We start from the raw sequence: 26,162 nt of genomic DNA on the forward strand, positions 1-26,162 counted from the left end.
TTGTCACTATCTAGTACCTACAGCGTTTTAATAAGATTTTGAGATTGACAATTGACGCTCAAGGTTAAGGATAATTAGTTTTATTTATTTGCATTGGTAACATCAGCTCCAACCAAAATACAATAAAAGAAGATTAGTATCATTTTTCGATTACAAGAAAAACCTCCACTGAACTTCTGAAGGTCTTCCTAGATTGTAACGTCATTGGATCTGTCATCTGCCTGCGTAATTTTACGTAAAGATAGAAAGAAGTCATTTTGTTGCATTTTGACTTAACTTAAAGGTCTCAGTTACCAGGTCATAACACTGAAAAAAAAATGGAAGTGTCAATGACAAGTGTCAAGTTGCAGTTGAGACTGGGGACGTAAACGGATTCTGATTTCCTGAATTCTGTATTTTGACTTTTGGGTCCCTTAGTACATAAAATCAAATAATTAATTGGTTAAAATATAGTATTACTGAACTGATTTTTCTGTGAAACTGTAATTTATAATACATTGGTCTATTGTAATGATTTAAAAGAACATGGCCGATCAAACTTTAATCCACGATGATATAAAGCTGTAAGTTGCTCTCCACGCTAAATTAATTAGTAACTTCATATTCAGGACGTAGTTTTCATTTTATTATTTTAAATTACTCTGAGTAATAGAGTTACCTATATTAAGAGTTGTATTCACTTTGTTTCACACAATTATTATTACCCTTAATGTATATATTTATTTCAAAATTTCATAAATATTACCAAAAGCTAACACTCACAGTTTTCAGTATTTTTATTCTACTAAGTAATAAAATTTAATCCAAATTGCTTATTAATCAATACTTAGATGTTAGTATAATAAAATCTATAGCAGTACTTGTGTACTTCCATTGCAAAAAAAGAATAGTCTATTGGTATTCTTACTGCTTGGCAATTTGCTATGTTGTTATTGAAGCTATAAATAGTCTGAAGATAAAAAAAGCAATACTGGACACTCCCACATAAAACAAACCATATTGTCTTGACATAGTTATGCACATTAGTAAAATTATCATATCTCTTCTCTCTTTAATTATTACATTGGTTATCAAATGTTTGCAGACTGTTCAAGGATAACTATTATAATATAGCTAATTTTGTGCAATCATGTTTAAAAAAAACACTTAGGATTTGGAAATTTGTTCTATAATTTGCCATACATTTGGCAAATAAATTATTGGCTGTCATGACTGTTAAATAAATATCATGACAAAGTCATCGACTTTGTATTACCACCCCAATTTACAGCACCATGGCCAGTTAGTGTTTGACAACAGTATAAGAATTATATGATGAAATATATATAATTACTAGCTGACCCAGCAAACGTTGTATTGCCGATAATAAAATCGCGATACAAAAGTAACTGTTGATCGTAGATGGGTTTGGGGTTGGGGAAAATTTGAAGTCGTCATTTTTTAATGCTGACTCATAATCAAACAAATTTAAAAAAAAAATCGTGTGGACCACCCTTAACATTTAGGGGGATGAAAAATAAATGTTGTCCGAATCTCAGACCTACCCAATATGCACTCAAAATTTCATGAGAATCGGTCAAGCCATTTCGGAGGAGTTCAATGTTTAACACCATGACACGAGAATTTTATATATTAGATTTAATATGTCATATATAAAATAACAGGCATAGTGACTGTGAGACAGCTGATTCAAAATCTTAGGTCTGTACTCCAGAAGGTGTCTCTATACATAATCATTGATGAAGCATATTTTCTCCACAGTTATCACGACTGTGACAGATGTACGATCACTGATTACATATTGATATAATTTTACGAAATTAAATAAATTATTGTACCTTAGGCCTAGGCCACACAACAGTTAAACCACAGCGGTTTTTAACTGTATGAGCTTATGAATACAAGCGGACACATTTGCGGTTTTTTCTCTCTTAGGAAAAAACCATAGCTGCCTGAGCCTTAAAGTGATGGGCCCTGTGCGGGCACTAATTTAAGTTTGATAAATGATAATAAGGAAAGATGAAAATAAATTTAAACTTTATCCTTTTTACAGATATACAACGGCTGAAAAATTCTATTTCAAGCCAACAATAAACCCAACTGAGATACTGGTTATTGATAGAATATCGGCAGAAGCCTGTGTTAAAGGTATGTTTATTTAAACCTCTACCATAAACATTATAATCTCATAATTTTTTATAATTACAATAATATAGACATTTTAAGATTTCACTTTCATGCAAGAACAAAAATATTTGAATATTGAATATATTCACTTAGAAATAGTGATAAAGTACAAAGTTCTCTCTTAAAACTGATTGCAATAGTATATTAATGTCTTGTGTGCTAAAAAAATAACAGAGTTCTAAACTATGGTCTCATGCTGTTGCCATATGGCAGCAAACTAGATTGTAAGTAACTAGGTTAAACCCCATTTTGTCACTCTTATCATGAATAACTCCCAAAAAACAAATTCTGGGTATCTATGCATTATATATAGGTCCGATGGTTACCAGGACTTTGTCAATGCCCCTCTCGGAACGTCCGACCATTGCCTGGTCAGGAGTGTAGTGCCTATCCGATGCCAACGTCGCAGACCACCAGTGACCCGCCGCGTTTGTCACTAGTCAGCAGATTGGGATAGCCATCCTAATGTGTTTTTTTGCATCCTACCCTTGACCCAAGGGTAGGATGCAAAAAAGGAACATCCTTGTGCATGCGCCGTTGCAGTAGCCAATGTGATACTGCAGGGCATGGACATTTTTATACCAAGATCTGTAGTACCGATCGGTGGCAGATCACAGCCCTGGTTCGATGCGTCAGGTAAAGCAGCATCTGACTGCAAAAAACAGGCGTATCGAACTTGTGTTGCGGCGCTGGGCACAAAGGATCCGAACTGCAAAGTTCTTAAGAGGAAATATAACCGTGCCTCCAGATTTTTTAAGCGGCAAATCGCCCGTGCGAAGTCTAAGGACGTCGTCAAAATCGGCGAGCAGCTTTTCAGTTACCCGACCCGAACACGCAAGTTCTGGTCGTTGTCGAAAGCTGCTCTTGGTAACTTCAACCTGCCGTCCATGCCGTCGTTGCACATGAGGAATGACACCCTGGCCCATACGGTAAAAGAGAAAGCCAAGCTCTTGTGCGCTCTTTTCGCCTCCAACTCGACTCTTGGCGACAACGGAAAAACACCGCCGACCATCCCGCGGTGTCAGAGCTCTATGCCTGAAGTACAGTTCAGGACAGTACAGACATCTGGATGTGTGGCGGTCCTCCACAGTGCGGTTTTCAAGGAGCTTTCTCCCTCGTACTACAAAGCTGTGGAATGAGCTTCCTTGTGCGGTGTTTCCGGGATGATACGACATAGGTACCTTCAAAAAAAGCGCGTACACCGTCCATAAAGGCCGGCAACACTCTTGTCATTCTTCTGGTGTTGCAAGAGAGAGTGGGCGGCTGTGATCACTTAACACCAGGTGACCCGTACGCTCGTTTGTCCTCCTATTCCATAAAAAAAAAGGATATTGTACACTGAGAACCATTTTATATGAGATTGGAAATCTGAAGCCGCTATGTGGAATCAGCACATCACAGAATTATAGTTGGAAAATACTATACAAAAACCACCAAGTAATGGAAAAATATACAAGTTCCCATGAACACTCAAATCTTTAGTCACTTCAAAAGTACACACATATACAATTGGACCCAATTTTTCAGGAATAAATGAAGTGAAGATTCCGATTCCAGCGAATGCATATAAGCCTGTCTGCGGGTTCCTTGGTTCTATCAAACTAATATCCGGACATTATCTGGTTGTTGCCAAGTACAGAATAGTAGTAAGTATAGTTATGGTGTATTATTTGGACATTTAAATCAAATATAATGCTTAAGGCCTGCTTTTAGGATAATATAGTACTGACAACAACACTTGTTGAATTACTGTCGAGTTTTCAAACGTCTCCATACCAAAATACAATATTTTTATTCAATAAGATCATTGGAAACACCCTGAATCGTAAGGCTTTATATGCTAAATGTACTATGGCTTCACTATCACGACTCGGCCAAGAAGAAACATGTTAAGCAAAATTTTCCCCAGGCCTTGTATAGGTGTATTTTGTGCGTAGTGTTCCGCAGAGCTGTTCCTATTCCTGCCGCCGAATCCCACTGTGACACCACAATTTTAATTACCATCATCATTATCTGGACTTAGGCATTCCTCTGCAGTGCCGTTCTCTAAGGTGTTACTTTCACGTCCAACTAATTTGATTCATTAAGTTTTTCCTGCCTTCCTGATCGATATCGTGATGACACAGGTAGGTATTTCCAAGCCAAGCGTGACCAATCAATATAATTTTTACTATGATGTCGCAAGAGTATGTAAGGTGGTCTTCCTTTGAACTTAGGGCCTGTCACTGTATTTCGTAATAAAGGTCGGACCGCATTACCGCGGTCAAAATATTATTTTCATCATTTTGTATAGTGCATGTCGTAATAGAGCGGTGCTACACGCGTCACGGCAGAGTTGCCTTCGAAAGGATATTCGCCTTCTTCTTGAAAGCCTACCAAGGTCATGGTATTCGAGCAATCCTTCTTATTCACTTCTTATTTTGTTGTCTTCCATAACTCATTTTTCTTCAGCACACAATAAAAAAATAATGACTAAATGCTCGTCACTATCGCTTATCATGTACGGTTGCTTGCACGCCAACTGCTATAGAACTGCCGTTTACTGCAGTTGTAATGCGATACCTCTAGCGACGCGCAGCGCCGCTCTAGTGCGGTCCGGCCTTAAAAGTTTTATCAATAAATTCATACGTCAATAAATATTTTGTTGGTTTTCTCAGGTGGGGAAAATAAATGGTCATGATATATACAAACTGGCAGGTACAGATATAATACCGTATGCAAGATCTACGACGCACCTCACCAACAAACAGGTTTGTTGTTTCGTATACTTTGAATATATTAAATATTATATATTTTGTGTTATAATAATTTTAGTTTTAAAATGTTGGTTAAAGCCTGGCTGTTGTATGTAAACGCCTGGATTTTATGTCTTTTTATATCAAAAGATCGTAGAAGTGTCGAGGTCAACTAGTGCACTCAAGGTACCGTACTGATAGAAAAAGAAATATATGAAAAAAAAAATGTCCTACAATGGACCCCGCACTACGTCAACGTGACGTATCGCGGAGGTCCTAAACTTATTGAACACTTTTTACAAACTACATTATTATATATCTCTTAGTAAGAAACCAAAAAAATCACGATTGAACTGTTGACTGGTGTGTATATATTAAAAGTGACCACACATATTCAATACAAATCTATGTATTTATCACGGGGAGTGTTCCGAAGAGCTGTTCAACCTGATTCCTGCCGCCGAATTCCACCTTCGCACGACACGCCACAATTTAGGATATCATCCCCACCATCTGGATGTGTGGCGGTCCTCCACAGTGCGGTTTTCTAGGAGCTTTCTTCCACGTACTACAAAGCTGTGGAATGAGCTTCCTTGTGCGGTGTTTCCGGGACGATACGACATGGGTACCTTCAAAAGAAGCGCGTACACCTTCCTTAAAGGCCGGCAACGCTCTTGTGATTCCTCTGGTGTTGCAAGAGAATGTGGGCGGCGGTGATCACTTAACACCAGGTGACCCGTACGCTCGTTTGTCCTCCTATCCCATAAAAAAAATGTATAAAAGAAATGATAACATTACCTCAAATACATAACAAACTTAAAGATGGTTTATTATTAACTAAACATGTACATTCCTACTGAAATATTCAATGTGCGACTATTGTTAAATTCGTGCGAAATAACCTGAGTTCTGACCGTAGTGAACTCACTGCTTGCATGAATGACATTCTAGACGCGCCTGTAGAATCATTCCCAAATGAAATTGAAAAAAAAGTGGCCAGGTGCGAATTGGACTCGCCCGTGAAGGTAGCAGCAAGTAACAGAATACAACAGTTCTTGTAGTTCGTTGTAACTTTGATCGATGTTTTAATAATAGTGATTTTTTTAATTAATTAAGTTATTGATAATACAATTTATGACGTATTAAAAAAAACTGCTTACTAGATCTCGTTCAAACCAATTTTCGGTGGAAGTTTGCATGGTACATCATAAATTTACCACTTTAGAAGCGTCTGTCGCGCAAACTATTCAGATAAAAAAAATGATATTAGAAACCAGAATATAATTTTTGAACATCTGTCCATAAATACCATACATACATCCGTATGGGTTTAATGAAAAAAAATTTTCGAGTTTCAGGTCTAAGTATGGGGAACCCACAAAATATTATTGTTTTTTTTTTTGTGAAATTCTTAATGCGGTTCACAGAATACATCTACTTACCAAGTTTCAACAGTATAGTTCTTATAGTTTCGGACAAAAGTAGCTGTGACGTGCGGATGGACAGACAGGCAGACATGACGAATTTATAAGGGTTTCGTTTTTTGCTAGTTGGCTACGGAACCCTAAAAACAAGAAGTAACGTCAAGTTATTACGCACTAGTTATATAACTAGACGACGTTACTTGACTTTAATGTAAATAATATATATACATTATGGCAACACAAATAAGGAAAGGTTGTATTTACAGATAGATGACAACAATGCGTACGAGCGATTGTTACGTGCGGCGCTGGACATGCCGGGGATGTACTTCTCGTACGGGTACGACCTCACGCACACCATGCAACGGCTACATTCCGTTGCGCCGGAGTTCCACAAGGTATCATTTCTTATCAACTTGCTAGATTTTAACCCACGGCCTTCAACCTTAAAAAATTGTATTTTTGAAGTGAAACTCTTAATGCGACTTCCAACAAGGTTGCGTTAAAGAGTTTAAAGCCACGTATTCACTAGTAAACATTTGTTGATAAACTGTTTATGACTAGCGTTAAACAAAGTTTACAATAAACACATGTTTCTGAAACACAGGATGTCGCCCGAGGAGGTAGTGATGCTCTCCGCTGCTTACATAATAATTCACAAGAGCATTAATCGAAAAAAAAAAAAAAAGAAGAAAAGGTGGCGGTCCACACCTGTTGACTTTTGTTTATAAACTAGATGTTTCGTCTTGCTCTCCACTCGTAGTGGGGAGCACGGCAACACGTATCATAAACAATGTTTCTGAACTGTTTATAAACTGTTTACAGAGATGATGAAACATTAAGAAACATCGTTTATGAACAGTTTATAAACAGTGTTTATTAACAAATGTTTACTAACGAATACGTGGCTTAACGCTTCCTGTGCTGTGGAGTGCATAGTCAACCACAGCGAAAATATTTTATTTTTATTTTTATGTAATGGTTCGCCAACATAGTTACATCATAAATACAAAAATTAAGCATAGAAATAATTTAAATTATCATGTAATGTAGATCCAATTATAGGCAAACACAACTTGGTCTTATTCATAAGAATACAAAGGTGTTTTAGGAAAAACATAAAATTAAATAAACGAATCTTAATATGCGTTTTGTATTGTAAGATAGTTTTTGAAGTTGAAACTTCTTTAGTTTTAGCGATACACATAAATTTATAAGATTTAACGTGGGAAAAAATGAGGAAGGAAAAGGAAGTGTTTTGGTACCAGGCGATCATAGTTGAAAAAGAGATTTCATATATATATATGACGCGAGTATACCCTTAATTTTATATTCTGACGTCAAGCGCACGATGTATTAATACATAAACATCAGGAGAACATAAATATGGTAGCGGTGATAGTAATGTCTTTCATAGCGGTTGAAATCATGAGTCATCCTAGCAACATGTACCAGGACTTCATATGCAGTTTGGAGGTTCATGCACATTGCAGGTTTCACTTCTGACATGTGTACTTTGTACGCACGCAATTTTTTTTAATAATTCCGTTACAGCATATAGGTACTATAGCATTTTTTTATATTAGAACTTTCTCACTTTACTTTCTCAGCTCTTTGGGAATAATACCATCCGGAAAAGCACCGATCATTTTTATTTATCGTTTCGAAAAGCAACAAGCTATAGTTAATATTTGTAGCTTTGCTGTTAAAATTCAAGCAATGATACCAATTGTATTGTAATATATATGAAATTGAAAATTCAAATCCGCTGTTTTTTAATTAAAAAAGGCTTTTATGATGTCATCACATGATTGTCAAAATTGTTATGTAATCATTTTTATTTTCAAATAACACAAATAAAACTGAAACCAAAATTTTATGAACGATGTGGGACTCGAACCCGCGACCTCTCACGTTCCATGCGCTCTTTCCAACGTTTCGATTGACGTTTCGTTGATAAAATCTTGTATGCTTTAATTCAATTCTCAGGTTAGGCAGCATCTACAGGATTTACTTTACATCGTTCAAAAAAAATTTTTTTTAGTTTTATTTGTGTAATTACTCCTAGAAGTTAGGGTTATCCCTTTAAAACACATCAAATTGTTTAGATTTTCAAATAATTGAAGGAGGTTAGCGCCATCTGTTATTACAATGGTAGAATTAGCAATGTTGTGATTATGACCAATTATTAGATACATACTAGAATTACAAAATAATTATTTAAATTTATTAAGAATTAGTATGATTTCTGAGTTCGTTTCACAACTATAAGATTTAACTGTTAAAACGTGAATCTGTGTGTTATTAAAAGAAATTAATCAGACTGAAATTAACGTTAAACTATTAATTAATTTTTAATACGTTTCACCAGAAATAAACTCAACAAAAATTCTTAAAAAATGCCTACCTAGCCCTCTTAATATTTTTTTTTCTTATAAGTCTCGCGACTTTGGTTGTAGGCTTTCTCGTGTCCCGGGTCCTTTAAATCGTCGGGAATTCCCAAACCCTTATTAAGCCACCATACACAACACCAAAAATTACAGAAGTGTTACCGGCCTGTACGCTCTTTTACTAAGAGTAAGAAGAGGCTTTGCCATCAGGTGCATCGTAAATGGTTTGCCCTTCTATACCATGTAAAATACTATAATTACAGATACACAAATAAAATTTGAAAACAAAATTTTATGAACGATGTGGTACTTCGAACCCACGACCTCTCGCGTTCCTTGAGAATGCACTTCCAACTGTGCTAACCGTTCGAGTGACTTATCGTCATAAAATCTTGTATGCTTTTTTTCATTTCTCAGGTTGTGGCTTCATTTGTCGTTCTGTATTAATCCCAGAAATAGGGTTATAAATTTAAAAAACCTTTAAAAATATAAAAAATTGTTTTAATTACAGATGTCACTAGCCAGCCGGGCAGATTCTCGGTTCGTCTGGAACGGACATTTGCTGAAACACTTTTCACACGAACAGTTCGCAAGATTTACTTTACCAATCATTGTGGGATGTATCCTTTTAATCATAGACAATAATACCTTATATAGTATAAAATACCTTATACTAATGTTATTACTTAAATTATAATCTTGATCCCATCCGGGTATATGCCATCTTCTTCCACAACTCTCAATTTTTTGCTTTCTCCAGCCAGTTTTTAACTGCCACTGTAAGAAGTTCATCACTCCTCACCTCACCACATTTTGGGTCTACCTCGGTATCTGTTATCTGAGGGACCACTCCATCTTGTCGGTTTTAAAGATAAAGTCAAGAAAGTCGCTTTTTATCATAGATAGTAATGACTAATTTGACGATGGTTTGAAATCAGTCTGAATCTTTCGATAGTGAAAGTATCTTTCAAATTAAATTAGTGATGATAAATTATGATTATATAAATTTAATAATTTTTAGATCATCTTGATTGTACCAAAAAGATCTATTTCTTTAAATGAAAATAACGGACAAGACGATCAGAACGTTCAGCTGTTGGTAATTGATACGCCCTGCCCATTACAATGGAATGCCGCTTAGGATTCTTGAACATCCCAAAAATTCTGAACGGCACTGCAATGTGATCGTCACCTTGAGTCATAAGATGTTAAGTCTCATTTGCCCAATAATTTCACTAGCTACGGCGTCCTTCAGACCGAAACACAATAATGTTTACACATTACTGCTTCACGGCAGAAATAGGCGCCGTTGTGGTACCCATAATGTAGCCGGCATCCTGTGCAAAGGACTGTGTAACAAATGAGTCAGGAGATAATCTAATGTACCTACAACGTTACATTAGTTTGTTTCATATTACTAAAGGTTATTGTCCACAATAGATGAATTCCTTAATGTGACATACAGTTGTCGCAATAAACAATGTGACAATATCGGGTCACCAGCTGACCTGGACCCTAGTGTCGCGACGCTGCGTAGACCGTGCAGGGACCAGGCTGTTCATGAGAGGCATCGATGTACAGGTAAACTACAATGTTAATATATATAAATCCAGTGTCCTGATTTTGTTACCAGTGAACTCCTAAACTTATGAACAGATTTTAATGGGGATAACTTCATGGAGTGCAGCTTAGTCCAACTTGAGAGATAGGATAGTTTATTTTACGATATGGGACCCATAATTATTTTTTCCAATATTTGTTTTGTATGGACAGAATTTATTGACACATGTTTTGGCAGTTCTACTGTGAAACAATTTCATTATAACAACAGGGAGCTAAGGAGGAAATAATTCTTGATGTTATGAAACAAACAACTTGACAAATTCATAAAGAGCAGTTTTTTTTTATTATGTACAGAACACCGTCTGTCGGGTCAGCTAGTATTATATCTATGTATATCTTCTACTTCATTGATCACGGGGAGTGACCCACAAAGCGCCCGAGAGAATCTCTGATTGTAATTTTCACATACTTAAAACGTCGCTTTGTAGTCTAACTTAGCATATTTATGAAGCATCTATGACAATGTTGATGTGGTGTTAAGTCAACACCGCCGCGCAATTTCTCTTCCAGTTCCAGAGGAGTCACAGAAGCGTTGCCGGCATTTAAGGAAAGTGTACGCGCTTTCTTTAAGGTACCCATGTCGTATCGTCCCAGCAACACCGCACAGGGAAGCCGATTTTTGTTGTACGCGGAAGAAAGTTCCTTGAAAACCGCACTGTGGAGGAACGCCCCCCAATTCAGTAATCTATTATTCTTACCAAGATCTTCTTTCTTAGCATATTTTTTATGTCTGCGTACATCAAAAACTCAATTAGTCGTTGTTACGAAATTATCATAGTTGAAATACTAAAAGAGCAAAACTAAAAACTAGGTAGTTAAATTGAACTTAAACCGCTTAGAATTTTTGGGATTTTCAAGAATCCTGAGCGGCACTACATTGTAATGGGCAGGACGTATCAAATACCTTCAGTTGAACGTCCTGCTCGTCTCGTCCTTTATTTTCATAAAAAAAAAACTTTTCAGGGCAACGTAGCGAACTTCGTGGAAACAGAGCAGATAGTTGAGCGTGGCGCGGGTGGAGAGAAGTCATCGTTCGTGCAGACGCGGGGCTCGATCCCGCTGTTCTGGAGCCAGTTCCCGGACCTCAAGTACAAGCCGCCCATGTCGCTGGCGCACGAAGACCACGTCAGTGCCTACACAAAGCATCTGAGGGATCAGCTGCAGCGATACGGGAGCCAGGTGCTCTTGAATCTGGTAAGTCTTTATCTATATGTAAATATCTGTTATATCATCAGCTGGAAGACGTCCACTGTTCGACAAAGGCCTCCCCCAAAGATTTCCACAACGATTGGTCCTGCGCTGCCCTCTTGGCCAGATCTTCCGTCTTCCGGTACGTGGACGCCATTCGAAGACTTTACTGCCCCAACAGCCATCTGTCCATCGAACTATGTGCCCACTGCCACTTCAGTTTTGCAATAATTTGGGCTATGTTGGTAACTTTCCTACGGATCTCCTCATTTGTGATTCGAACTCGCAGGGAAACTCCGAGCATAGCCCTCTCCATTGCACTCTGAGCGACCATGAGCTTTCTCATAGAGCCCATAGTTAATTATAGAGTCGAAACTTGAATACTTTTATTTTATGACGCATTACCAGCAAATCCATCCAGCTAGTAAAATTGTGAAATTAACATGTAAGAGTTGAGTTTTAGTTGTTATAATCTATACTAATAAACGGAGAGCTGGTTTTTTGTACGGTTATACTGTGAAAACTACTGAACCCATCTGAATAATACTTATACCTTAAGGGGCAGTGTGTTAGGGGGTTGGGGATATACAAGGTGATTTTATGGTGGTGATTACTTATGCGGAAGCAATATATTTTGACTTAGAAATACCTATATATTCGCAATACAAAATTCTACAGTGACGCGACTGACATGAGCGGGCGCGGAATACTTAATTTGATTGACAAAAAAACGTTTGCCGGGTTAATTAGTATAATATTTTTATTATAAAACATAATTTGAAATGTTAACAATATATTCAAATTGAATGCATAAATTATGGTCGTGGGCGAGATGGTAACAGTATACCTCGGCCATGTATATTTAAAAGTACACGAAAAGTTGGATATATATTATGCTGGAATATTTAAAATATTTTTAAATAATAGGACATAGAAAAGGCCAGGTATTCCTAAATGTAGTAGAAAGTAAGTATTTTTCTACTTAATCGGTAATCATAAAGCTATTATGAGAAATTCGTTTTAAAATACTAAGCTTGTGCCGTTAGATTGATCAGCGCGGCAAAGAGGAGGTGTTGGAACGCGGCTACCGCGCCGCAGTGGCCGCCGCAGCGTTGCCGCAGGTGCGGTACGAACCGTTCGACTTCCACGCCGAGTGCCGCGGCATGCGGTACGATAGGCTCAGCGTGCTAATGGACAGGGTGGCACATGAACAGGTTTGTTTCACTAATAATTAATTTAAATAATATATTAAGTGTCCCACCGACGTACCGGACGAACTTTAAATATTGAAGCGAGAACATTCCACTGAAAGGGCATTAACGCCGAAATGTAACTGAAAAATAAAAATGAATACATGTCTCTATTATAGCGGTTGAAATGGTAAGAAAAAAAACATGTAGGATTTTGAATAATTGAATTGAATTGCAACTTACATACTGAGACTGACCCCCATGTCACGGGCTATCCTAGTTTGGGGGTCGAGGGTAATTTTAAGCAAAATTGTATTTTTTTTTTTGCAACAAATAAAGATTTATTATTATTATTACACAACTTAAATTATGAATTTCCTAGTACAAGCCATTTGTGTAGTTTACAGAACCTCAGTCTTTCAATAATTATGTCGCAAACGCTTTCTGTTGATTTGATTATATTTGCATATTTGTCCAAGTTCAGATTGTAATCTAAATCATTAAGCGAGCTACACAAATATCGGAACTACGCACTCGCTCCCCGCGTCTCGCTAACTCGTTTCTAGTTCTAGCTCTACTCATTACTCGTTGCCGGTGAGACAAGTGCCTTACACAGGATGCCGGCTAGACTATGGGTACCGCAACGGCGCCTATTTCTGCCGTGAAACAGTAAAGTGTAAGCATTACTGTGTTTCGGTCCGAAGGGCGCAAAGTAGCTAGTGAAATTACTGAGCAAATGAGACATGACATCTTATGTCCCAAGGTGACGAGCGCAGACGTAGTGCTGCTCAGAATCTTTGGGTATTTCATGAATCTTGAGCGGCACTGCATTGTAGTGGGCAGGGTGTATCAATTACCAACTGCTGTTGCTTAACGTCCTGCTAGTCTCGACCCTTATTTTCATAATAATATAGTAAAAAAAAAAGAAGTGCGACTCAAATCATCGATGTGTTATAAAATAGTCTCATTGATTACCCACAAAATATATTCAAACACTTCAATTCATTTCAAATACACCTTACAAGAATACTGTGACCGGAATTAATTGTATTTCTTGTATATGTATATGCCTGTTTGGGCCCCAGTATAGTTACAAGAACATAAGACATTCCGCCTTAGATCGGAGATCCCAGAAAATGGACAACACAACATGTGTTACGAAATTTAAAAGAATTGTTAAAAAACGTTTGTGTGTGAACGGTTATTATAGCATAAATGATTGTTTTAATGATAACACAGACTGGGAACGGAGCGAACACCCCCAGGATTTTTAATTTCAAAGTTTTATTGTACTATATTACATTTTAATTCATATTTTTAAAAAAGCCCGCTGGGTTTTTAGCTCCGTTCTTCTCAGGCCTTAGGTACACAAAGTTATTTTAAATTTTATATTGAATAAAAATATTTGAATTTGAATTAATGGGCGCAGCGTGATAATCAATAACATTTTAATATTTTAGACGGAGTTTGGCTACTTCCTATCTCGAGGAGGTTCAGTTCTGCTGCGTCAGACCGGCGTGTTCCGCACCAACTGCGTCGACTGTCTGGACAGGACCAACGTCGTGCAGAGCATGCTGGCGAGGCGGCACCTGACCGCACTGCTGCGATTGCTGGTCATCACTAACGACGACCAGATACCGCACTTCGATGTGTTGTTCAACTCCGTAAGTTGGTACATGTTTTCAGATAGCTACAAAATAATTTTTAACTACACAACTACTACTACTTACTACAACAACTAAGTAATCGTTTTTAATTATATTATCTATTCATTATTTTGAAAAGCCAGTTGATGGTCTAAGTTTTGGCTTGTAGAGCAAAAGGTTTCTGTTACTCCATTCAAAACGTTTTAATCTTTTTCACATCTGGGCTTGGAATGTGGTTTGACTACGTTATTCAATACATCAAGAGATATATAAAATACCGTATAATAAGAGATTTCCACTATAAATTGACTCATCACGATATCTCAGGAACCTGGCGTAGAGACTTGATTTACTAATATAATATGTAAATAATAATAGATTATGTACGTTACATATGAATTCGAAAAATCTAAAACTCGTACATAATTCACCTAAATAAATCAATTTTCAATAACATCATTTCGGAACATCCTGTAAGTAATCTAGTATCCGCGCGCTAGCGTAGGCACTGTCACATGCTTGTCCCACGTATAAAAAAACATATAAAAAGCTTAATTTAAAAAAAAAAAGAAAAAAAAAATGAAGTAGATTTCTCGGTGAGAGGACCGTCCAGTCACCACAAGTAACGCCCATTCACGAGCATGATGCAAGTACCAGCCATCGCCTCCCTCGACCATATTTTAGGGAAGGGATCGACCCGCTCCACATCGCCGCCACAAGCTGTGGCATACCAGAACTGCTCTTAATATTAATAATTATAATAATTGTGCTCAGATCTGGGCAGACCATGCGGACATGATATCGATGCAGTATTCGGGGACAGGCGCTCTTAAGACCGACTTCACTCGAACGGGCAAACGCACTCGGATGGGCCTGGTGAGGGACGGCATAAACTCGCTCACTAGATACTACATGAACAACTTCAGTGACGGATATAGACAGGTTTGTCAAAAGTCAAATTTGAAAATAAAAAAATAGAGTATTCCATTTTTTATTGGGTTTATGGTTTTAACCGTAGATTATTAGCATTTATACATTTAGATAGAGACTGTAAAAACGACGGTAATAATTGCGGTTCGCAGTTAACCTTTATTTTGAGCAATGAACACAAAGTAACACACAAATCGCGAGTGTCAGACGTAGCTCACGCACACTAAAGTAATAAACCTGGCCTTGCCTTCGTCAGTTTTCTAGCAGCAGATTTTACAATAAAAAAAACTTAAAAATGAAAATATAGTTACCTAAAGCTATAATCAATCCTTGCCGCTATTCATGATCCATATAGCCGAATGTTTAGTGACCCTGACTACTAAGCTAGAGGTCCCAGGTTCGAATCCCGGTAGGTGCAATCATTTATATGACGAGTAATGATGTTTGTTTCCAAGTCATGGATGTTTGTATGTGTTTAAGTATATTGTATTAAATATATCGTTGTCTTGCACCCATAGTACAGGCTATGCCTAGTTTGGGGCAAGATAATTTGTGTAAATGTGTGTCAATATTATTATTATTATTACATAATTGATTCAATATATTAAATGAATTAAAAAAGGGTAAAATAATTTTTTAGGATTCAATAGACCTGTTTCTTGGCAAGTATGTGATTGTGGACGGTGAGGGCAACACTGCACTGTGCCCCCTGCGACGAGACAGGGACTGGAAATACTACACGGTGAGTAAATAATCATAATATACAATGTTTTTATGAGTGTGTATAACATTTTATCATCTTCATATTAAGAATATGTTATTAATTTCTTTAAAGAAGCCAGACCACTTCTTTCCACTTGCTAAGATCCTTACATAATTGTTTCGCTTTGTCCAGTTTCATTATTCCCTTCATACAAGCTATTCGTCCCTGATTTGGTCTCGGAACGTCCGCCTAGGTCCGACACTTCAATTCACACTCGCCTTAGACAATCGCCAATACTTTTATCCTCAATCGTTCTTCATTCATTCTCTCGACATGGCCAAACCATCTCAGCATACCTTCCTTATCTCACTATTTCTTATCCTGTCACTCATTTTAACTCCTATCATACTTCTCAACGCTCTCATCTCAACTGCATTTATTATTCTTTCATGTTTCTTCGGCCATACCCAACTTTCACTTCCATACATGAGTGTTGGAACCAATACCCCCTCATGCACAGCCAAACAAGCCTTATCAGTCACCTTCTGACGGTTCAGAAATGACATGAAATAAGCTGATATTATGAAATATTTTTTGGAATTATTCTCTAATGCTGAGATCTATTACAGCGTACTTAGACGTTGCTCAGGTAAAGATGTGTGATAAAACGCAAACTTGACATTTATATTGGGCTGTCTAAGCTAAAGGCCGCCAATTCCAAGGAATCGCCAAAATAGCGCATAATTGAAACCATTTCTTGACGGTTTACATAAAGCTCATATTTTTCCAAAAAATGATTATATTATATCTACAGAATATGAGAAGAAAATTCATATTTTCTTTACATTTCTATTTTTGAGCCATGGTAATCGTTTAATCTAGATAAAAATTGTACGAATTTTTTTTAACTGTACACCGATACTATTTAACATGACATAGTTTTCTTAGTTTTGAAAAGAAAATTGTATTATGTTTGTAATAAATTAAAAATACTTCTAATGCTGAATCTATTATGATCTTGTGCTCCACTCGATTCCTCAAGGCCATCGGCTCGGTATTACTTAGCTGTCAAATGACTACAAAAATTAAATCTAAGATTATGCAAATGCAAGATTATACAAGGATTATTGTTAAAAATGCATATTTAATTCCTATTTTAAATTAAGGACATCCTGAGTAATGTATTCTGTACCGCCACAGTTCCCGTCCGTGCTGCTTGTGGCCATGTCGATGTTCTGCGCGAGCGCCGTCCTGCCGTCTCGCTCGCACACTGAGCTACTGCTCTACCTCATGTTCTGGGGCGCGGCCGTCGGCGCCACGCTCAAGTTTATGTTCAGGTACTACTAAGTCTTTATATATTTTGTTTTATGTGGGTAGGGCGAAATTTTAGCGAAATGCGGGTGAATTTACGGTTGTATATTATTACTAGTTGACCCCGCAAATCGCTGTATTACCATATAAATTGTTCTAAAAAATGCAATTAAAAAAATTTGGGTATAAAAAATTGATGTTGGCCGATTCTCAGACTTACCCGATATGCACTCAAAATTTCACGGTTCAGCCTTTCGGAGGAGTTTGGTAAAAAACTATTTTGAATACCAATTCGTTAAATCCAATCCAATTAACATGTGGAATTCATCCTAACTGCATCCACTATTTTATTTTATTATTTTAAGAGTAAATTTTTAAGAGTTTCTCAGGAAGATTAATACGAATCGATCGATCGATCCACCTTTTATGAACGATCAGCGTATTTTTTTTTCGTCGTTGTTCTTTGTATGTAGATAAAGCTTGATACGAATGAAGCCGCAGGTAGAAAATTATAGAATTCATTATTTATTATTTCCATTCAACTATGGTTAGTATATTTTTAGTTATTTCATAATACAAGTGCATCGCTATTGGGCGCTTAAATAAAAATGTACGGCTGATCTTTATATTCAATAGCAATCCCAAAAGTCGATCTGAGATTATTATTTTAATCCATTCAATGCGTTTGCCATTTCTATAACTTATTTATCAAACATTGATTTTCTTTCAATCCATCCGTGGGTCATATAATATATTGTCTTTGTATGAGTACTACAAGGATTTGAAAATTAAGATTGACATATTAACATACTGGTACAGGGTCTGTTGATAATAAAATTTAGATTATTTAGTTACATTTTCTTGGCTGTTTGTGCACTTAACCTCTTGATTGGGTCATTTCGCGCGTCAAATACTCTTTTTACTCCAACTAGCCCAGGTTGTTTCAGAAAGATGGCAGCCTTTTCAGACTAGTGCTGGTGTGGTTCTCATACATCCAGCAGCTGTTATACGCTTAGCGTTGTACACTCTGCAGTTTCGCTTTCTGGGCTGGTGATCCGTAAGTCAGAGAGGATCTGATGACTGATGTGTGAGACTCAAACTACGGTTTTTGGACTAAGACCTCATCTTCCAAGTAACAATTTGCACTAGAAAATAGTAATATAATATGTTGAATAACATTTTTTGTAAAATATGCTTATGAAAATTTATTGAAGTAGGTGTTACTTTGCGGTCCGAGTCTCGTGCCAGAGTTTGGCGAGTCAACATCTCCTGAGGATACGTCGTGTATAGGCGAAACACGTGTCCAATTGTTTAAAGGCAAATATTGGCGGAATTAACAATAAAGGAAACCCAAAACATATTTTGGATACTATTCTTATATATGTAATATTTTTTCGTAATTTTTTTGTCCGTCTCCTGGCTCTAAGCTACCTCCTCACCAATTTTCAGCCATATCGGTAAAGCTTGAGTTATAAATAGTGTAACTAACGACTTTCTTTTATATATATAGATGTTTATATTATACTAGTGCTCGGATAGTAAAAGCTGCTAGTGGGTATGACCATAAATCAATCAGTGGGTTCGAATCCCGGTAGGTGCAAGCATTTATGATGAATATGGATGTTTGTGTCCGACTCATGGATGTTTAAAGTATTTATGTATGTTTATATGAATTAATGTATGTTTAAATAAGTATATCGTATTAAATATATCATTGTCTTGTAACCCATAACACAGGCTATATATGCTTAACTTGGGGCAAGATAATTTGTGTAAAAAGTGTGTCAATATTATTATTATCAAGTGAAATATAATTGTAATATTTATGTTCTCAGACACGGCAAGGAGTTTGTGGACTGGCCCCGGCTGGAGTGTGGCGGCGTCGCCACGAGCCGGTCTCAGCCGCAGCCGTCGTTATGATCAGCGACCTGCCGCTCGTAGTCATCGTCTAAATCGCCGCCTTATTACTACCAAATACTACTATAAACTACCACTTAACTATAAAGCGCTTCTTACCGTATTTTATCACAATCATTTTTCTGAGTGTTTTGGTCCGCATATTTAACTATTTATCGCTAAATTCTGGTTATGATTATTTAAGGACTCGGTAGTAGCAACGAATTTTACTTTAACTATTTGACATATATTACATATTACTACAATATTAAATATTTATTTATCAAAATGGTTCGTTAACTCCCGTACATGTGTTGACCGAATGGGGTTGTCAGAAGTCTAGGCTGGTTATTAGTTTTGGCAAAGCTGACTGACTGTGTAAAAAGTTTATTTTAAAGATAGAAGAGAACAACAAAAAAAAAAGGTTTCACTCCGTCAGGGTTCAGTGCCGGCAGAAGTGAAAACTTGAACATTAACGTTGTGCAGTTTTGAATATTTGGAATGGTTAGGGAATAATTTTGCACGAATTGCTTTATTTATCAGTATAAAAGTACTAGCACATAAATATGTGGTTAAATACAATATTCATTTATTGCGCTATCGTATACAAAAATGACAATTAATATTGCATGAAAAATTTAACACTTTATAACTAATTATTAAACATTAAAGAGTATCTCTCAGAAAAATCAACTTTAATCCATAATTTCAACGACTGTCTCACGAATTTTTGATCAGGTCACGTGTCCTGATGCGAATTTAAATTGTATACTCAAGTAAATGCTGAGCACGCACCGCTAAAGATGTTTTCACTTCAATAATACTTTTTTTTCTTTTTTTTTTATGATAATAAGGGACAAGACGAGCAGGACGTTCAGCTGATGGTAATTGATACGCCCTGCCCATTAAAATGCAGTGCCGCTCAGGATTATTGAAAAACTCAAAAATTCTGAGCGGCACCACAATTGCGCTCGTCACCTTGAGACATAAGATGTTAAGTCTCATTTGCCCAGTAATTTCACTAGCTACGGCGCCCTTCAGACCGAAAGACAGTAATGCTTACACATTACTGCTTCACGGCAAAAATAGGCGCCGTTGTGGTACCCATATTGTAGCCGGCATCCGGTGCAAAGGAGCCTCCCACTGGAAAAAACTATATACAGCGTGGCCCTATAATGGCGACATTAAGTGAACACGTGGGTAGTGCTATTTAACCTTAATCGTGAAAAAATAATGTATTATTTTTATTTATGTCATGGTTACGTAACATATGTTTATGAATAATATCGTGAATTCTGAATACTTCATTCTTATGTGTTTCTCATCACAATATGAACACAATTAAAGTCATTCAAATTTGTCAATCATTTGCTGCTTTCTGTGGAATATTTTGACTTTTTTTTCTTCATAAATGTGTTCAGTAATAGTTCCTAATCAAACAGTTACATTATCATACACACATAAATAAAATATTTTCACACTTTACACTTTTTCGACTGCTTTATATTTTGATTAATGAATAAAATATTAGATTTATGTTTCAAGTGAAAGAAAGTTACAGCTAGGTGATATTTCGATTGCAAAAAGATTTGGTTTGACGAGGCAAATTTTTGTTGTATAATAATTATTGTGGTATAGGGCGATTGATGCGAGCGGCATATAACAATATTTAGAAATAACATTTGTGTATGAAATGAGAACAAAAGTACTTATGCATAATATGTTGTATCCGATACTTTGTTATCGCATTATTTTAATACTGAAATATAATAATAATTTAATGCTGAAAACATAACGCAAAGTATAATTATTAAAATTTTTAAAATCAACAACCGACGTGAATTGTATAAACGGCCATCTTGGCGGCCATGTCTTATGACGTCATTGTTCACATCAACAAGCACAGAGGATTGGATGAAAATTTGTCATTTGCCGCCATACTTTTAATTTAAATATTTTCCAACAAATGGCAGTGTTTTTTAAATATTTGAAACATTAATAAAAAAAAATTGGAGGCTCATTAAAAAAAATTAGTTAATAGACTTTAATGTTGTTTCTTTAGTCATTCCTGATTTGTGAACAGTGGTCTCACAGACTCATCGGAGAATTGTTAATAATAGATTCAGAATACCCGGAACATAATGATAATAGTATGTGTATAGCAGTTATGTGTTTGTTTTACTTAATTCATGCTTATTATGAAAAGGTATTTTGAATTCCATATAGAGATTATAAAAATGGTGTGTTCTTAAGACCACATGACACACAAAATATAATACTTTTTTTGTCCTATATTCATAGAGTCATAAACATTTTCAATATATATAATTATGATTGTGTATAAAATACTTTGGTTGATTTTGAGCTTACTGACTGTCATCCCTCAGTTGATTCGAGCCCACTTTACTAGAAGAAGTGTTACACAGCCCAGTATTACAGCTCAGTCTCATTCAATACCCACATAATATACTTCTTTTAACACCACATATTTACTTTTTATTATTAATAAGTTTTACTTCAAAAAGGATAAACTCTTTGTAATATATCATTTCAATAGAGCAAGGTGCAATGAATGAGTTAAACAATAACACACAAATTGTAAGTTATAATGCAGATAAAGTTTCATATTCTTAAAATGTATCGATGACATATATTTTAAGCTTTGTATTTTGGCTATCTTTTCAGTATTAAAAGTGATGAACGGGAATTTATTTCAATACAGTTCATTTCATGATTTTCCACAAATTCAAATATTTTTATTCAAAATAGGATGTCACATCACTTATTGAAAGTCAAAAAACTACCACCCATTCCAAAATGAATGCCTCAGGCCTGAGAAGAATGGGCGCAACAAACTCAGCTGCCTTTTTGCTTGTTTTTCATCAAAAATATGTTTTACAATTAAAGTAACATTTACAAAGTAACATTGTATAATTAACTTATTATTTAATAGCCTGAGGGCGGTCGCTCCATTCCCGATCTGTGATATCATTAAGAAAGTCATTTATGTTATAGTAACCTTTACCACACAAACGTTTTTTAACAATTCTTTTGAATAACGTAATACTTTTGTTTTGAACACTCTCTGTGATCCTGTTGTAAAAGCTTATACATCGCCCCACAAAAGACTTGTTAGCTCGACTTAGTCAAGTAGTAGGCATTATAAGCTTATGTCTGTTCCTGGTATTAACAAATTCACTTATGTGCCTATGAACATACATTACATTATCAAGAATATATGTCTGCCTTATATAGTCTGAGACTTGTAAGTAGATATACTCCTGGAATAATGGTAAATATCTCGTTAAATACTGTTAATATGGTTCAAAATCATTATAATATGTTTGGTATCATTTTCATCTCAATAGATGGGTGACCATGTGAAATTCTCTCTGCATGACATACAGGTGGCTAATATGTAAATATATATACTGTGTTATTTCTAAATATTCAAGTTTGTAGGATTATGACGTGTTAGTTAATCAACAAATCAATTTACCTCTAAAGGGTCCATTTTTATGTGATTTATGTTTTAGTCTTAGATAATTTATACGTCTAGATAGACTGTGACAGCTGCTGTGAACACGTCGAAAAAAATATAGGCGAACAGTTGACCTCTATTCTCTTCAACCCACACTTGAGCAAAGTGACAAACATATCGCGAGTGTAAGACGTAGATTGTCTAGTAAGTAATAAACCTGGCCTCTTGTCATGCGTTGCCTAACAGCAAAAGGCTCTATGTAGACGTATTAAATATCTAAATTTTTAGTATATTAATTTGTGAAGGATTATTTAATTAAATTATTTCTATTCGACTTTGTTTTTTCGTTATTTTACTCCTTTTTTTAAGAAAAAATTATAACCCCATTTTAGGAAAAAATATAAATTGCCGAACACGCGGTCATCTGGAAAGCAAAGCCACATTGGGTTTGAAGAATTTGGGGGTCATAAATTGACTGAAATTCGAGATCATTACTTATATAATAGGAGATTATGGAAAGTAGTGCGCGTCGCGGAACAGCTACCCGGCGCGGGGCGATTGATACTAAGTTGAAACAGTGTCATGCGAACGCGCCAAGCGCTCAGCCGAGCAAAGAGGATGTTAATACTACGTAATAAGAGGCGGATAAAATTGGGATTTAAATAAGTATGAAACGTACAATGATTTGACATAATTTTGAAATAGTAATAATTACAGTATTGCGATTGGCGAAGAAGCATAATCCGGCTAAGTTTGGAAGCGAACAGTTGCTTAAAACGTATTGGATTTCGGCTATCTCCGTTTTTTACAAGATTATAGCCGTCATCTGTCAATCTATCAATGATTGTACGTTTCGTTTATTACGTTAATATGTTTGACCATCATCCAGTTGTATTTCACGTAATAAATTATAGTAAGCATCAAGCTCCTAGAAATCCACTATCGAGCCCAAATTGATCTTTTTTTCTTATTCAACAACAAAATTATTAATGCAGCTGCTACATGTGCATGTCTTAGCGGCATGATTTTACAGGATTATAGAATAAATTACGACACTCGTAAGTTCCCGCGTGTAAACACCTCCGCGATAATTTGCGATAGTATAATCCACGAGCTTCTAGCAAGACATTTATAGCAGAAATCAATTGCAGGAATTAGTACGATATGTAAACACTATTGCAAGAACTTATGCAAGACTTCCGCGAGTTTGCTTGCAGGTGGGAAAGAAGTTTCTTATCAAAATCGGATCACTCAGTCGAAAGTTCTGAAGTAACAATCATAAAAAAATACCGACGAATTGCGAACCTCCTCCTTTTTTGAAGTCGGTTAATAATAAAATCAACGGTTAAAACATACAAGTAATTCAAAACTCTAGTCACAATGCCGAAAAATTCTCTAGGTAGTATATTATTAATTTTTACTCAATTTTTACTTTCTTAAGTACTCGAGTAAGTATGATGTGTGTCGAACGCAGATTTTTTTGCTGTTTCATCATAAGAGGACCTTTCCCCCGATGCCAGATTATCGTTACGTTCCTGGGACTGTTTAAATTATAACAAACAAGCTAACATTTCAATAATAACTGTTAAATTAAATAGAAAATGTTACAATACTTCAAAAGAAACAAACTTTAAGCTTCTAAGAATAGTTGCGGCCTCTGAAGAAGACATAAAGAGCTGGTGGGAAATAAAAAAAATCAGAATTGAATAATTTTATTTAAAGAAAAATAAGAAAATATCATAGTTTAATGCGCTTTTAATTTACTATTCTCCATGTCTACTCGTACTAAAAATTAATACACCAAGCTGAGCTTGAAACTTGCCTAAGTTTAATCAAAAGATGGTCTATTTCATCAAGATATACGCTATCATGTATGTGATAATGTTCTATATATACACAATATATCTTCTGTAATAATTTTTTTTTTATGTTTTCGTGTCTTCTTTTGTTGGGTTTTTCTTGCTGACCGTACTTCCTAGAACTGCCATTGGAATCCGATTCCGAGGCAGGTAAGTTGACGCACGTATGCAAAGAGACTGTATATACTACGTAATTAGAGGGACTGCCTAAGAAAAAATTTAAATTTAGTTTATTATGAAAAGTGCAGTGATTTGACATAAGTTTGAAATAGTAATAATTACATTATTATGGCGACGAAGTATAATACGGCTAAGTTTGAAAGGGAACAGTTGCTTAAAACGTAGTGGATTACGGCTCTCTCCGTTTTTTACAAGATTATAGCCGTCATCTGTCAATCTATCAATGACTGCACGTTTCATATAATCGCTTATTTCTTAGAGAGTGGCTAGGCTGGTAGACATATGGTCCAACAACTATACCTTTATACTCTATCTACGGGTCCAAGGTTTCTGTGCCAAATGTCATGTCAATCTCAATAGTCAATGCTGACATTTGAATTGATTTCATCCTCGCATTCACGTACTCGTAAATTCGTAATCTCGTACAGTATTTACTTGACGTGAAAAGCCGTCATTCGTATGTGAAAATCGGAAAATATACATTTGAATTAACTTATAAAATTATTAATGAAATAACAATATGAATCTGCGTACTATAGTACTATTGATTATAATAAAGTGATTATTTGTTTCCATTTTATTATGGTGAATTTGTGGTTGTGTAAATAAATAAAATGTGTTGACCGTATAAACAATACGGATTACGGATTAATAATTAAGCTAGGCGCCAGAATGTCTGATGAGCTCGAAGCTCGTATGTGGGATGAAGGTGGTAGTAGTTATGAAAGAAGCCGTGGAGCTTTCTATGAATCTGCTTTCGCCTCGTCAGAACATTTGGATAGAGCACCATTATTATCTGAGGTAAGAGTGCGCAAAATGAAAATCTTTGACTGGGGCAAATGATTTTATTAGTATTTGTTATTCCCACAGCTGTAACTAGGCGAAGTTATGTTATCTAAAATATATTTAAAATATTTTCTCTACTATTTTTTGCTAGTTTCATTAATTTATTATTAAATATGTCTGTATTAATGCTGGAGTGTTATACGTACGTAAATATATTTCCATTTAAATTATACTTAGATATAAATTTATAACTGTTTCAGTCAAAAACCATGTTGATTTATATCAACGAATTATTCTAATGTGAAAAAATTATAAATAGAATTTATTTGAAAATACTCTCCATAGCTGAGATATAAATAAATAATAGTTGTGCCTTTGAGAATTTCGTAATAAGTAGGTACATATTTCAATACTTACCCAGATATTTTTTAGTCTGGGATGAAAATATTTAAATTAGTCTCAACTGTTCAACTCAAGTCAGTTGGTGACAACTGACAACAAAAACTAAGTGTTATTATTATTAGTATATCTTGCTAGTACTATCATAATGAAACAAGTTAACTTCTGAGGAAAATCCAGGGGGTGTCTCAACTATGCACTTGATCATGGAACATGGTTTGTCATTTGGTATTT

The 26,162-nt window shown here is 35.8% G+C and overlaps 2 protein-coding genes across 2 annotated transcripts in view; both read left to right on the forward strand.

Annotated features, from left to right (window-relative positions):
- The first annotated feature begins 362 nt into the window (after positions 1–362).
- Positions 363–23,038, forward strand: LOC126969895 (phosphatidylinositol-3-phosphatase SAC1). Its single transcript, XM_050815512.1, has 14 exons — positions 363–563; positions 2,054–2,148; positions 3,715–3,833; positions 4,845–4,937; positions 6,613–6,744; positions 9,248–9,356; positions 10,202–10,317; positions 11,323–11,553; positions 12,594–12,761; positions 14,198–14,401; positions 15,158–15,325; positions 15,954–16,055; positions 17,217–17,353; positions 19,163–23,038. The coding sequence occupies exons 1-14, from the start codon at positions 526–528 to the stop codon at positions 19,245–19,247; spliced, it is 1,797 nt and encodes a 598-aa protein (XP_050671469.1). The 5' UTR covers positions 363–525; the 3' UTR covers positions 19,248–23,038.
- A 2,139-nt stretch (positions 23,039–25,177) lies between these two features.
- Positions 25,178–26,162, forward strand: part of LOC126969924 (zinc transporter 2-like) — a 42,682-nt gene continuing 41,697 nt past the window's right edge. Inside the window, exon 1 of the mRNA XM_050815559.1 lies at positions 25,178–25,544. Within this exon, the coding sequence (XP_050671516.1) occupies positions 25,416–25,544 (129 nt within the window). The 5' untranslated portion in view covers positions 25,178–25,415. The remainder of the gene's footprint in view (positions 25,545–26,162) is intronic.

This window comes from Leptidea sinapis, chromosome 19, assembly GCF_905404315.1.
Source record: "Leptidea sinapis chromosome 19, ilLepSina1.1, whole genome shotgun sequence".
Lineage (NCBI taxonomy): Eukaryota > Metazoa > Arthropoda > Insecta > Lepidoptera > Pieridae > Leptidea > Leptidea sinapis.

What these genes read in the sequence shown, in the direction of transcription:
- LOC126969895 (XM_050815512.1), top strand. Translation starts at nt 526, where the DNA reads ATGGCCGATCAAACTTTAATCCACGATGATATAAAGCT. An exon ending in TTGCCAAGTACAGAATAGTA is followed by an intron (nt 3,834 to 4,844) that starts GTAAGTATAGTT and finishes TGGTTTTCTCAG; the next exon opens with GTGGGGAAAATAAATGGTCA. An exon ending in GGGACTGGAAATACTACACG is followed by an intron (nt 16,056 to 17,216) that starts GTGAGTAAATAA and finishes GTACCGCCACAG; the next exon opens with TTCCCGTCCGTGCTGCTTGT.